We start from the raw sequence: 14,244 nt of genomic DNA, 5'->3' as shown, positions 1-14,244 counted from the left end.
TATCTGCAATAATTGTATTTCTAAATTCTCCAATAATTGTCTATCTATGATTCCTGAGATTACTGTACTACTCACTGTTCTACTATGAAGACACAGGAATTATCATTTATAAACCAGGGTCTCCTCCATCAGCAAAGCAAGCCCTGTTATTTGAAAGAAAAAAATAAATGGCATGCAACGCCAAAAATTTCAGCGCAGTCCCGGACTGAGAACATTTTGCTATAATCATCATTTTTTTAATATTTTTTTTCCGTAAAGCCCAATATAGGATTATCTGATGAAAACCAGACACGCATACAGTACATGGGTTCCATTGCAATTAGTTCAGACACATGATGTATGCATTTCCATAGTATCAACTGTAAGCAAGCAACATATATCTCTGCTAATTACACTACAAACATGGGCCCTCTGTATTTTATGTGTTTACTTCTTAATGGCAAACCAAGATCCATGTCTAGTATTCATACACAGTATTTCACGCTTATGCCAGTAGTATACACTGTGTTGCTCCTACAGCTTAAAGTATAAACAGTATACCTCTCTCATGCTTGCAGTAGACATTACATTGGCCCCATACCAGATACACTATTGTGCTCTATACTATTGATTGTATGCCCCCAAGTCTGCAGTATACACATGATTGGCCCCATACCAGTATGATAAAGTATTGCTCTGCAATATTCAAGGTAAACCCTGCAGTATACACATTATTGGCCTCATAGACATATGATACCATGAATATTGCAGAAAGCAATACTGTAAGTCCCCTGTCTGTAGTAAACATATTATTGGCCCCATAGATGTATGATACAGTATTGATATCTGCAATATTCATGGTATGCCTCCAAGCCTGCAGTATACACATTATTAACCTCATAGACACATGACACAGTATTGCTCTCTGCAGTATTCATGGTAAGCCCCCCTGCCTGCAGTATACACATTATTGGCCTCATAGATGTATGATACAGGAATGCTCTCTATAATATTCATGGTAAGCCCCCTGCCTGCAATATACACATTATTGGCCTTATAGACGTATGATACAGTATTGTTCTCTGCAATATTCATGTTAAGCCCCCTGCCTGCATTATACACATTATTGGCCTCATAGACATATGATACAGTATTGCTTTCTCTAGTGTTCATGGTAAGCCCCACTGCCTGCAGTATACACATCATTGGCCTCATAGACATATGATACCATGAATATTGCAGAAAGCAATACTGTAAGTCCCCTGTCTGTAGTAAACATATTATTGGCCCCATAGACGTATGATACAGTTTTGATATCTGCAATATTCATGGTATGCCTCCAAGCCTGCAGTATACACATTATTAACCTCATAGATACATGACACAGTATTGCTCTCTGTAGTATTCATGGTAAGCCCCCCTGCCTGCAGTATACAGATCATTGGCCTCACAGACATGTGATACAGTATTGTTCTCTGCAATATTCATGGTAAGCCCCCTGCCTGCAGTATACAGATTATTGGCCTCACAGACATGTGATAAAGTATTGTTCTCTGCAATATTCATGGTAAGCCCCCCTGCCTGCAGTATACACATTATTGGCCTCATAGATGTATGATACAGGAATGCTCTCTATAATATTCATGGTAAGCCCCCTGCCTTCAATATACACATTATTGGCCTTATAGACGTATGATACAGTATTGTTCTCTGCAATATTCATGTTAAGCCCCCTGCCTGCATTATACACATTATTGCCCTTATAGACATATGATACAGTATTGCTTTCTCTAGTGTTCATGGTAAGCGCCACTGCCTGCAGTATACACATCATTGGCCTCATAGACATATGATACAGTATTGCTTTCTCTAGTGTTCATGGTAAGCCCCCTGCCTGAAGTATACAGATTATTGGCCTCAGACATATGATACAGTATTGCTCTCTGCAATATTCATGGTAAGCCCATGTCCTGCAGTATACACATTATTGGCCCCATACCAGTATGATACAGTATTGATGGTAATCTCCCATGCCAGCAACATCATTTCAACTAATTACACTACAAACATGTATATGTATTTGATGTGTTTACTTCTAAATGGCAAACCTAGCTCTGTGTCCAGTAAACGTACACAGTATTGCGCACTCACCCAGTAGTATACTCCGTATTGCTCCTCCTGTTTGAAGTGTACACAGCATACCCCTCTCATGCTTGCAGTAGACACTATGGACCTGTTTCTGAGTCAAACGCAAAGGAGCTGTATTTGCAGGAAGCCAGACCTTCTACCCTATGCCAATGTGAGTATGTGATGCAGCTCAGAATAGCACGGACGTCTAGCTACACACCCGCAACACTCCCACAAGACAGATCCCACGTGTGTGACCCCAGCGTTCCTGCCCAGAAATGCTAATTTCACGCACAGAGAGATTCGGGCAATATCCGTCCAACTCAGAATCAGCCAGAGATGCAAAAATCTGTATATTTCCTTCTACGCATGCTCAGATTCACACCGTATAATAAGGAGCTTTGTCTGACTCAGAGTCAGGACCTATATCGGTATGATACCAGTATGATACATTATTGTTCTATGTACTGTTCATTGTAAGCCGATATGCCTGCAGTATATACATTATTGGCCCTACAGCAGTATGATACAGTATTGCTCTCTGCAGTCTTGGCGACATATACTGCCCCATTACATGAGCGGAATGTAGAGCATTGCCCCTACCATAGTTGCTGCATACACAGCCCCACACAGTGACCATATACTTATTAGTGCTGGAGTTCTTCTGCTCTGTGTGACACGCAACCAGAACACGGTCACTGTATGCCCTCTACTTGTACTTCTCAGAGATTTGCTGCAGCCAGTCCAAGTTGTCTAGTTGTCTGAGTCCACTACAGGAAATGTACCCATAGCTCTGTCATGGATGTATGATCTTCAGGGGATGATGGTTCAAAGCCATCACCGATTGAACATACAACATGTTTTATTGTGTTAGGCTATCAGGATTATTAAATGAACTGTTTCTTTCAGGAAGAGCAGACACCACTCCACATAGCCTCTCGTTTGGGCAAAACGGAAATTGTCCAGCTGTTACTCCAACACATGGCCCATCCAGATGCTGCTACTACCAATGGCTACACCCCTCTTCATATCTCTGCTAGGGAGGGACAGCTGGATGTAGCATCAGTTTTGCTGGAAGCTGGAGCTGCTCACTCCTTGCCTACCAAGGTAAGCTAATCAGCTGGGAAAGACTACTGGACATTTACACTACTACTCATGTTGCTAAAACTGATATAATATCACCATTAATTAACTGAAATATATAAATGAACAAAAATCATCAGAAGCTTGGAATAAGACGTCGGTATTCTGATCATTGTGGTTGGTTACTTAGTACATTTAAGGAGGGAGGTCACTGACATGTGCATATGTTGCATTATACTAGGGAGGTCACTGATGTGCATATGTTGCATTATACTAGGGAGGTCACTGATGTGCATATGTTGCATTATACTAGGGAGGTCACTGATGTGCATATGTTGCATTATACTAGGGAGGTCACTGACATGTGCATATGTTGCATTATACTAGGGAGGTCACTGACATGTGCATATGTTGCATTATACTAGGGAGGTCACTGATGTGCATATGTTGCATTATACTAGGGAGGTCACTGATGTGCATATGTTGCATTATACTAGGGAGGTCACTGATGTGCATATGTTGCATTATACTAGGGAGGTCACTGACATGTGCATATGTTGCATTATACTAGGGAGGTCACTGACATGTGCATATGTTGCATTATACTAGGGAGGTCACTGATGTGCATATGTTGCATTATACTAGGGAGGTCACTGATGTGCATATGTTGCATTATACTAGGGAGGTCACTGACATGTGCATATGTTGCATTATACTAGGGAGGTCACTGATGTGCATATGTTGCATTATACTAGGGAGGTCACTGACATGTGCATATGTTGCATTATACTAGGGAGGTCAGTGATGTGCATATGTTGCATTATACTAGGGAGGTCAGTGATGTGCATATGTTGCATTATACTAGGGAGGTCACTGACATGTGCATATGTTGCATTATACTAGGGAGGTCAGTGATGTGCATATGTTGCATTATACTAGGGAGGTCACTGATGTGCATATGTTGCATTATACTAGGGAGGTCACTGACATGTGCATATGTTGCATTATACTAGGGAGGTCACTGACATGTGCATATGTTGCATTATACTAGGGAGGTCACTGATGTGCATATGTTGCATTATACTAGGGAGGTCACTGATGTGCATATGTTGCATTATACTAGGGAGGTCACTGACATGTGCATATGTTGCATTATACTAGGGAGGTCACTGATGTGCATATGTTGCATTATACTAGGGAGGTCACTGACATGTGCATATGTTGCATTATACTAGGGAGGTCACTGACATGTGCATATGTTGCATTATACTAGGGAGGTCACTGATGTGCATATGTTGCATTATACTAGGGAGGTCACTGACATGTGCATATGTTGCATTATACTAGGGAGGTCAGTGATGTGCATATGTTGCATTATACTAGGGAGGTCAGTGATGTGCATATGTTGCATTATACTAGGGAGGTCACTGACATGTGCATATGTTGCATTATACTAGGGAGGTCAGTGATGTGCATATGTTGCATTATACTAGGGAGGTCAGTGATGTGCATATGTTGCATTATACTAGGGAGGTCACTGACATGTGCATATGTTGCATTATACTAGGGAGGTCACTGATGTGCATATGTTGCATTATACTAGGGAGGTCACTGACATGTGCATATGTTGCATTATACTAGGGAGGTCACTGACATGTGCATATGTTGCATTATACTAGGGAGGTCACTGATGTGCATATGTTGCATTATACTAGGGAGGTCACTGACATGTGCATATGTTGCATTATACTAGGGAGGTCAGTGATGTGCATATGTTGCATTATACTAGGGAGGTCAGTGATGTGCATATGTTGCATTATACTAGGGAGGTCACTGACATGTGCATATGTTGCATTATACTAGGGAGGTCAGTGATGTGCATATGTTGCATTATACTAGGGAGGTCAGTGATGTGCATATGTTGCATTATACTAGGGAGGTCACTGACATGTGCATATGTTGCATTATACTAGGGAGGTCACTGATGTGCATATGTTGCATTATACTAGGGAGGTCACTGATGTGCATATGTTGCATTATACTAGGGAGGTCACTGACATGTGCATATGTTGCATTATACTAGGGAGGTCAGTGATGTGCATATGTTGCATTATACTAGGGAGGTCACTGATGTGCATATGTTGCATTATACTAGGGAGGTCACTGATGTGCATATGTTGCATTATACTAGGGAGGTCACTGACATGTGCATATGTTGCATTATACTAGGGAGGTCACTGACATGTGCATATGTTGCATTATACTAGGGAGGTCACTGATGTGCATATGTTGCATTATACTAGGGAGGTCACTGATGTGCATATGTTGCATTATACTAGGGAGGTCACTGACATGTGCATATGTTGCATTATACTAGGGAGGTCACTGACATGTGCATATGTTGCATTATACTAGGGAGGTCACTGATGTGCATATGTTGCATTATACTAGGGAGGTCACTGATGTGCATATGTTGCATTATACTAGGGAGGTCACTGACATGTGCATATGTTGCATTATACTAGGGAGGTCACTGATGTGCATATGTTGCATTATACTAGGGAGGTCACTGACATGTGCATATGTTGCATTATACTAGGGAGGTCAGTGATGTGCATATGTTGCATTATACTAGGGAGGTCAGTGATGTGCATATGTTGCATTATACTAGGGAGGTCACTGACATGTGCATATTTTGCATTATACTAGGGAGGTCAGTGATGTGCATATGTTGCATTATACTAGGGAGGTCACTGATGTGCATATGTTGCATTATACTAGGGAGGTCACTGACATGTGCATATGTTGCATTATACTAGGGAGGTCACTGACATGTGCATATGTTGCATTATACTAGGGAGGTCACTGATGTGCATATGTTGCATTATACTAGGGAGGTCACTGATGTGCATATGTTGCATTATACTAGGGAGGTCACTGACATGTGCATATGTTGCATTATACTAGGGAGGTCAGTGATGTGCATATGTTGCATTATACTAGGGAGGTCACTGACATGTGCATATGTTGCATTATACTAGGGAGGTCAGTGATGTGCATATGTTGCATTATACTAGGGAGGTCAGTGATGTGCATATGTTGCATTATACTAGGGAGGTCACTGACATGTGCATATGTTGCATTATACTAGGGAGGTCACTGATGTGCATATGTTGCATTATACTAGGGAGGTCACTGACATGTGCATATGTTGCATTATACTAGGGAGGTCACTGACATGTGCATATGTTGCATTATACTAGGGAGGTCACTGATGTGCATATGTTGCATTATACTAGGGAGGTCACTGACATGTGCATATGTTGCATTATACTAGGGAGGTCAGTGATGTGCATATGTTGCATTATACTAGGGAGGTCAGTGATGTGCATATGTTGCATTATACTAGGGAGGTCACTGACATGTGCATATGTTGCATTATACTAGGGAGGTCACTGATGTGCATATGTTGCATTATACTAGGGAGGTCACTGATGTGCATATGTTGCATTATACTAGGGAGGTCACTGATGTGCATATGTTGCATTATACTAGGGAGGTCACTGACATGTGCATATGTTGCATTATACTAGGGAGGTCACTGACATGTGCATATGTTGCATTATACTAGGGAGGTCACTGATGTGCATATGTTGCATTATACTAGGGAGGTCACTGATGTGCATATGTTGCATTATACTAGGGAGGTCACTGACATGTGCATATGTTGCATTATACTAGGGAGGTCAGTGATGTGCATATGTTGCATTATACTAGGGAGGTCAGTGATGTGCATATGTTGCATTATACTAGGGAGGTCACTGACATGTGCATATGTTGCATTATACTAGGGAGGTCACTGATGTGCATATGTTGCATTATACTAGGGAGGTCACTGACATGTGCATATGTTGCATTATACTAGGGAGGTCACTGACATGTGCATATGTTGCATTATACTAGGGAGGTCACTGATGTGCATATGTTGCATTATACTAGGGAGGTCACTGACATGTGCATATGTTGCATTATACTAGGGAGGTCAGTGATGTGCATATGTTGCATTATACTAGGGAGGTCAGTGATGTGCATATGTTGCATTATACTAGGGAGGTCACTGACATGTGCATATGTTGCATTATACTAGGGAGGTCACTGATGTGCATATGTTGCATTATACTAGGGAGGTCAGTGATGTGCATATGTTGCATTATACTAGGGAGGTCACTGACATGTGCATATGTTGCATTATACTAGGGAGGTCACTGACATGTGCATATGTTGCATTATACTAGGGAGGTCACTGATGTGCATATGTTGCATTATACTAGGGAGGTCACTGATGTGCATATGTTGCATTATACTAGGGAGGTCACTGACATGTGCATATGTTGCATTATACTAGGGAGGTCACTGACATGTGCATATGTTGCATTATACTAGGGAGGTCACTGACATGTGCATATGTTGCATTATACTAGGGAGGTCACTGACATGTGCATATGTTGCATTATAGTAGGGAGGTCACTGATGTGCATATGTTGCATTATACTAGGGAGGTCACTGACATGTGCATATGTTGCATTATACTAGGGAGGTCAGTGATGTGCATATGTTGCATTATACTAGGGAGGTCAGTGATGTGCATATGTTGCATTATACTAGGGAGGTCACTGACATGTGCATATGTTGCATTATACTAGGGAGGTCACTGATGTGCATATGTTGCATTATACTAGGGAGGTCAGTGATGTGCATATGTTGCATTATACTAGGGAGGTCACTGACATGTGCATATGTTGCATTATACTAGGGAGGTCACTGACATGTGCATATGTTGCATTATACTAGGGAGGTCACTGACATGTGCATATGTTGCATTATACTAGGGAGGTCACTGACATGTGCATATGTTGCATTATACTAGGGAGGTCAGTGATGTGCATATGTTGCATTATACTAGGGAGGTCAGTGATGTGCATATGTTGCATTATACTAGGGAGGTCACTGACATGTGCATATGTTGCATTATACTAGGGAGGTCACTGATGTGCATATGTTGCATTATACTAGGGAGGTCAGTGATGTGCATATGTTGCATTATACTAGGGAGGTCACTGATGTGCATATGTTGCATTATACTAGGGAGGTCACTGATGTGCATATGTTGCATTATACTAGGGAGGTCACTGATGTGCATATGTTGCATTATACTAGGGAGGTCACTGATGTGCATATGTTGCATTATACTAGGGAGGTCACTGACATGTGCATATGTTGCATTATACTAGGGAGGTCACTGATGTGCATATGTTGCATTATACTAGGGAGGTCACTGATGTGCATATGTTGCATTATACTAGGGAGGTCACTGACATGTGCATATGTTGCATTATACTAGGGAGGTCACTGACATGTGCATATGTTGCATTATACTAGGGAGGTCACTGACATGTGCATATGTTGCATTATACTAGGGAGGTCACTGACATGTGCATATGTTGCATTATACTAGGGAGGTCAGTGATGTGCATATGTTGCATTATACTAGGGAGGTCAGTGATGTGCATATGTTGCATTATACTAGGGAGGTCACTGACATGTGCATATGTTGCATTATACTAGGGAGGTCACTGATGTGCATATGTTGCATTATACTAGGGAGGTCAGTGATGTGCATATGTTGCATTATACTAGGGAGGTCACTGATGTGCATATGTTGCATTATACTAGGGAGGTCACTGATGTGCATATGTTGCATTATACTAGGGAGGTCACTGATGTGCATATGTTGCATTATACTAGGGAGGTCACTGATGTGCATATGTTGCATTATACTAGGGAGGTCACTGACATGTGCATATGTTGCATTATACTAGGGAGGTCACTGATGTGCATATGTTGCATTATACTAGGGAGGTCACTGATGTGCATATGTTGCATTATACTAGGGAGGTCACTGATGTGCATATGTTGCATTATACTAGGGAGGTCACTGATGTGCATATGTTGCATTATACTAAAGTAAAAGAACATGCTGAGTTCTATCACGTGAATTGTTTTTCAGCTTTATTTTAGTAACATATACACCTGTGTTTATTACTCTGGTAATGTTATATTTCTTCTGCTGTAGGGATTTATGTTTTGTACCAATCTCTGTTATATGGTTCCCCAAGTTTCAACAGGGTCTCACTACTTACAATGGTACAAAAAGTCAACATTCAGAATGTCAACATGGTCTAAATTCGACATTCATTATGTCGGCTGTGCCAGAATATCAACATTGTGAATTTTCACAGTCAGCATGTCGACAATGTATTTTGCCATAAATTCTGCATCAAGCCCTAAATCTAACCGCAGCCCAATCCTATCACCAAAATCGTAGACATTAGATACATTTGCCGTCTTACCACATTTATATAATGCCTCCTAAAATAAACATTTAACCCATATTTCTTTATTGTTGCCTCCAATTTTCAGTGATTAGTACAGATGTATCCTCATACACCAAGCCACAATACGCCATGCGGTGTGAGTGAGCCGCCAGGCCCGGGGGCGACTCTGCTTGCACTGAACATCTTGTTTGCCCGAAAATGCGGCTTAGTCCCATTAAGACTAAAATGCACCAGGAGACAGCACTGATGAATTTGATATGCAACACTTATATATCTGTGTGCAGCTGCATCTAAATATGAAGCACAATGGAACTTGGCATGGGAAACAGCTGCGGCCACTGTATACAGATTCTTTTACAGGTTGAGACCCAGTCGCACACAGATATACAAATTTTGCATATCAAATTAATCTGTGCAGTCTCCTGGTGCACCAGGCATTCTCGGGTGAAAAAGATCCAAAAAAAGACACTCAACGCTAGCAAAGTCGAATGGAAACTGGCGCACCTATAGGGACTTCATGGCGCAACTGCAGCAATGATGTATTAGAACATAGAACACCTGGATGTACTTTGCCATATTAAGTGTTTTTTTCATAAATGGATGGTTGAATATTCCCCTTAGTATTTCTCTATAGGTTATTTTTTCTGAAATGCAGTGCCTTGTACAGCGTATATCCCCAAACTTTCATCTGTCGTTGCTGCAAATTCTCAATTTGAAATAGGTTGTGGCTGCATTTGTTGGCATTGGTAGACAAAGTATTAAGTCATGGCCAAATACATTCTCCAAAAGCTTTCCACAAAGGTCTAACAAAAACAAATACTATCACATATAAAAAAAAATTTATACCCCATTGTGTCTGAAAGCTCAAATTGGACAAGTGTAATACTCTGAGACAGATTCAATTACACTTGAGCTGCAGTCTCTATCATGCCGTCAGCAGCTCGCATTGCGCATTTTTCAACTCGCAGCTCCATTGGCTGCCATTAGAATCAGCATTCTGTAGTTAACACACAGAAGCCACCAGAAAGGGTCCTGGCGGCTACCACACTTAATTGAATTTACTTTACTAGTCAAAAATCATAGTTTGCTTATTGATCACATAGGAAAATCCCTCAGCACACCACCTTTCTATTTGCAGATAAAACACAGGAATCTCAGTTACACACATTTGCAAATAAATGACAAGACATTCACCACACCAAGAGTGGACCTGACTCTAAACAATAGATGGTCCTATATTGGGTCATGTATTAAAGAGTTTTTACACTGAGAGCAAACTTTCCTGTAGCCTGTAAAATGGCAATGAAAGAACTTGCTCTCCTGCCAGTACTGATCTCATACATGCCATGCAAAAAACATTCACAAAATGGTTGTTGCTGAATCCATTTCTAAAATGACAGCTGTACTAAAAAGAGCATGGTAAGGTGGCTTATCATATATTTGCATACAGTATGTGTGTGCCTGAGACTCCTGCATTTTATATGCAAATAGAATAGCCGCTCTTCAATGGATCACAGTGGCGTGCTGGAGGTTTTGTCTGTGTCTCCCTTGTAGGTTGCTCCTTCCTCTCTGGCACCTGCTGTGAACTTTATAATTTGATTGGGCAACATCCATTTCTGTACCTTGGAGGATACATATTGTCAGTTCTTTTGTAAATATAAATATCCATCTCTCTGTGAGGTTCTGAAGCATGGTAGAGACTTTCATAAGAGTCAAAAGAAAACTCCACTATGGCCACGTCTTGCTATATTGTTTTGCTTTTATGGTATGTTTCATCAGTCAGAATATTGAGCACTATTTATGAATATATTTAAGGGAATTATTTCTAAATTGCACTATAAAGTGACAGAATATGATGACTTGCTTTGGGAAACTGTAATTTCTTCATTTGCATCAGTTTATATAAATGTGCAGTGTTGCCTCTTCCCAAAGTCTTCACAGCACAGAATGGATCCTGCTAAAACAGTGAGACACTTATTGTGTGGTCCCCTCCTAGAGTGGAAGCTAATCCTGGTCTAGATTGCCTGGCCTGGTTCTGTTATTAACAGGGAAACCCACAGCACAGGGTCCCCCAGGCAAACCCAGAATTGTCAATGCAACGATGGGGCCTCTATGGATGGTAGGGAGGTAGTAGTGGGTGCAAAAACGCCAGCATACCCCCTAGAGCAGGTCTGGCTAACCTGCCACAGTATTTTTTATTAGGGAATGCTAAAACTGTGGCAGGGTATGCTGGGACGTGTAGGTTTTTAACATCTGAAGAGCCACAGGTTACACTAACCCTTTTTCAAAAATGTATTGATCAATTGTCATACAATCAGATCTTCCATTTGAGATCTACTTTCTTCTTGTTACCCATGGAAATTCTCTTTATTCTGATTCACCCATTCTTTGTTGATAATACAATAGCAAGAGTTCTCAATTTGTGATCCGATGCCAATTATTCTTTATTTGTAACTTTGTGGGTTCTGTTTCATGATTGGTTAGCACTCAGGGGAGTACCTTGGACTCCATTCCTTAATCACACATCAATAAAGTCTATAATTAAATAATCTGCTGATTTGGGGGAAAAAAACGGTTGGCGGTATTTTGCAGCTTGATTTCATATAATGGGCCATTCATTCCAATAACCTATTCTCTCCAGTGGGGTTACCAGTACACAACCTCATTGGAATTATTGGCCATTGCAATGAATGGCTAATGGTGAATGAAATAACACAGTGCAACGCTGGTGTGTTCATGTTAAGCACTAGTGTAAATTTACACAATGTGCTTCCTTACAGATTACCTGAATATTCAGATACAGTGTCATACTTTGAATGCACTGAAGTAGAGCAAGCAGCATGGAAATCGGTGACACAAATGCATGCAGACACGAGTAGAACACGAGTAGAATAGATTGGGTTCTACTTTTCCATGTGGTTGCATGCTTTTTCAGACAGGTGCTGTAAAGGGATATTTTGTTTGTGCGCATACTCAGAGACAGACATTGCCATTATTACAGCAATACCCCATGCCACAGCACAGCATGAAATAATGGGATAAACAATTATAGATTTTACTGGGGGAAGTTGTGAAATAATTGACAATATCCATTTGTAGCATGGACAAATATAAAGCAACAGTACTGTACATCACAGCAAAAAATATGGAATAAAAAATACATTGTTAAACATGATACAGAGAGGATCACAAAATATGAGAGGGTCCATGGTATAACAACAAGATCAAACACACATATAATGCTCATCTCGAGGAAAAATATAGCAATGAATAACCAATGAAGAATTCAGCAAAGAAGGAGAAGGAAGGAGGGATGATAGGAAGGAAAGGGACTTATAGGGACTAAGGTGAGCCAATGAGGGATTTACACCGTTCGGATTGGCAGATTTCCATCCAAGTAAAACCATATCGCCGAATGGGACCTAAACTTATCAGGTGAAGATATAATAATATCATCCATAGATCTATACATTTCAATTCTTTGAAACCAGTCAACCAGGGTTAGGGGAGGTAGATTTCCAGCGCACAGGGATAACAGCCTTAGCTGCACTATTCATGTATTTCTATGCTTCAGAAGTTTATTGTAAACATTTTAGTGTGTGTGTGTGTAATATCCTATTGCTTTAGGAAAATAAACTGGTAATAGTTGGAAAAAAACATGCTACAATAAATGCAGAATAATAATGAACAGTGTTAAAGGAGTCTGATGCTAATTGCTTTGTGTTACATTCACTTTTTCAGAAGGGATTTACACCGCTGCATGTGGCCGCTAAGTATGGAAGCCTAGATGTGGCAAAACTCCTGCTGCAACGCCGCGCACCGCCAGATTCAGCCGGCAAGGTAATTCATGTGATTGATTTGACATAATATATAAACAGGACATATTGTATATTCTATATGTTACATTTTAACATTGTTTACAACGTTTTTTTTTTTTTATTAACATATATGCTCCATTTTCATGTAATTTTTGGCCTGACACAATTAATTTCAAGTTCATTTTGTGTTATTTTCTCTGTTTCTTACGTATAAATGTCTATAGATACTTTTAGAGCTTCAGTAACTAACTGGTTTAACCCCCATAACAAACACGCCCTTTGCAGAATGGGCTCACACCACTCCATGTTGCTGCTCACTATGACAACCAGAAGGTGGCGATGTTGCTACTGGAAAAGGGTGCTTCTCCTCATGGTACTGCTAAGGTGAGATCTGACATATCTGTGTTCTATAATAAAAATGTGTTTCTAGAGATGGAGTTGAGTCTTGAGTTCAGTTAACATTATAATTTAACTGTATTTTAATTTGCAGTTAACATTGTAGCATTAATGAAACAAATGTACTAGGACTTCATATCATGAGGCATGGTGAACCTTAGCTGAAGCCATTTAAGTGACATGCTTTTGAAAATGAATTAAAGTGAGTTAATTATTACAAAATGCAATCAAGTCAGATATATGTAACAATTTATTTATGTATTTACTTTTTACACTATTAAATATCTCTTTCTCAGCTAATGTAGTATTCAAATGGATTGTAATAATAGCATGGTGATGTAAATTAGTGTGATGTTATCAGTAATACCTTAACCTTAATAAACTAACTCTAGATAGGTTGAAAAACATGTACAGTATTTGGGACGAGTAATTCAGTAAGACTACAA

The 14,244-nt window shown here is 40.3% G+C and overlaps 1 protein-coding gene across 14 annotated transcripts in view; it reads left to right on the top strand.

The window, feature by feature from the left end:
* ANK2 (ankyrin 2) overlaps positions 1 to 14,244 on the top strand; it is a 696,877-nt gene that overhangs the window by 525,771 nt on the left and 156,862 nt on the right. For all 14 annotated transcript variants that reach the window (XM_088448313.1, XM_088448312.1, XM_088448319.1 and 11 more), the window contains 3 exons: positions 3,016 to 3,213; positions 13,326 to 13,424; positions 13,688 to 13,786. In XM_088448313.1, the coding sequence (XP_088304439.1) occupies positions 3,016 to 3,213; positions 13,326 to 13,424; positions 13,688 to 13,786 (396 nt within the window). The remainder of the gene's footprint in view (positions 1 to 3,015; positions 3,214 to 13,325; positions 13,425 to 13,687; positions 13,787 to 14,244) is intronic.

Source organism: Taudactylus pleione, unplaced genomic scaffold (genome assembly GCF_031769625.1).
Source record: "Taudactylus pleione unplaced genomic scaffold, aTauple2 ptg000454l, whole genome shotgun sequence".
Lineage (NCBI taxonomy): Eukaryota > Metazoa > Chordata > Amphibia > Anura > Myobatrachidae > Taudactylus > Taudactylus pleione.
Note: the sequence above shows the minus strand (reverse complement) of the source record. Positions and strands in the feature narration are given on the sequence as shown.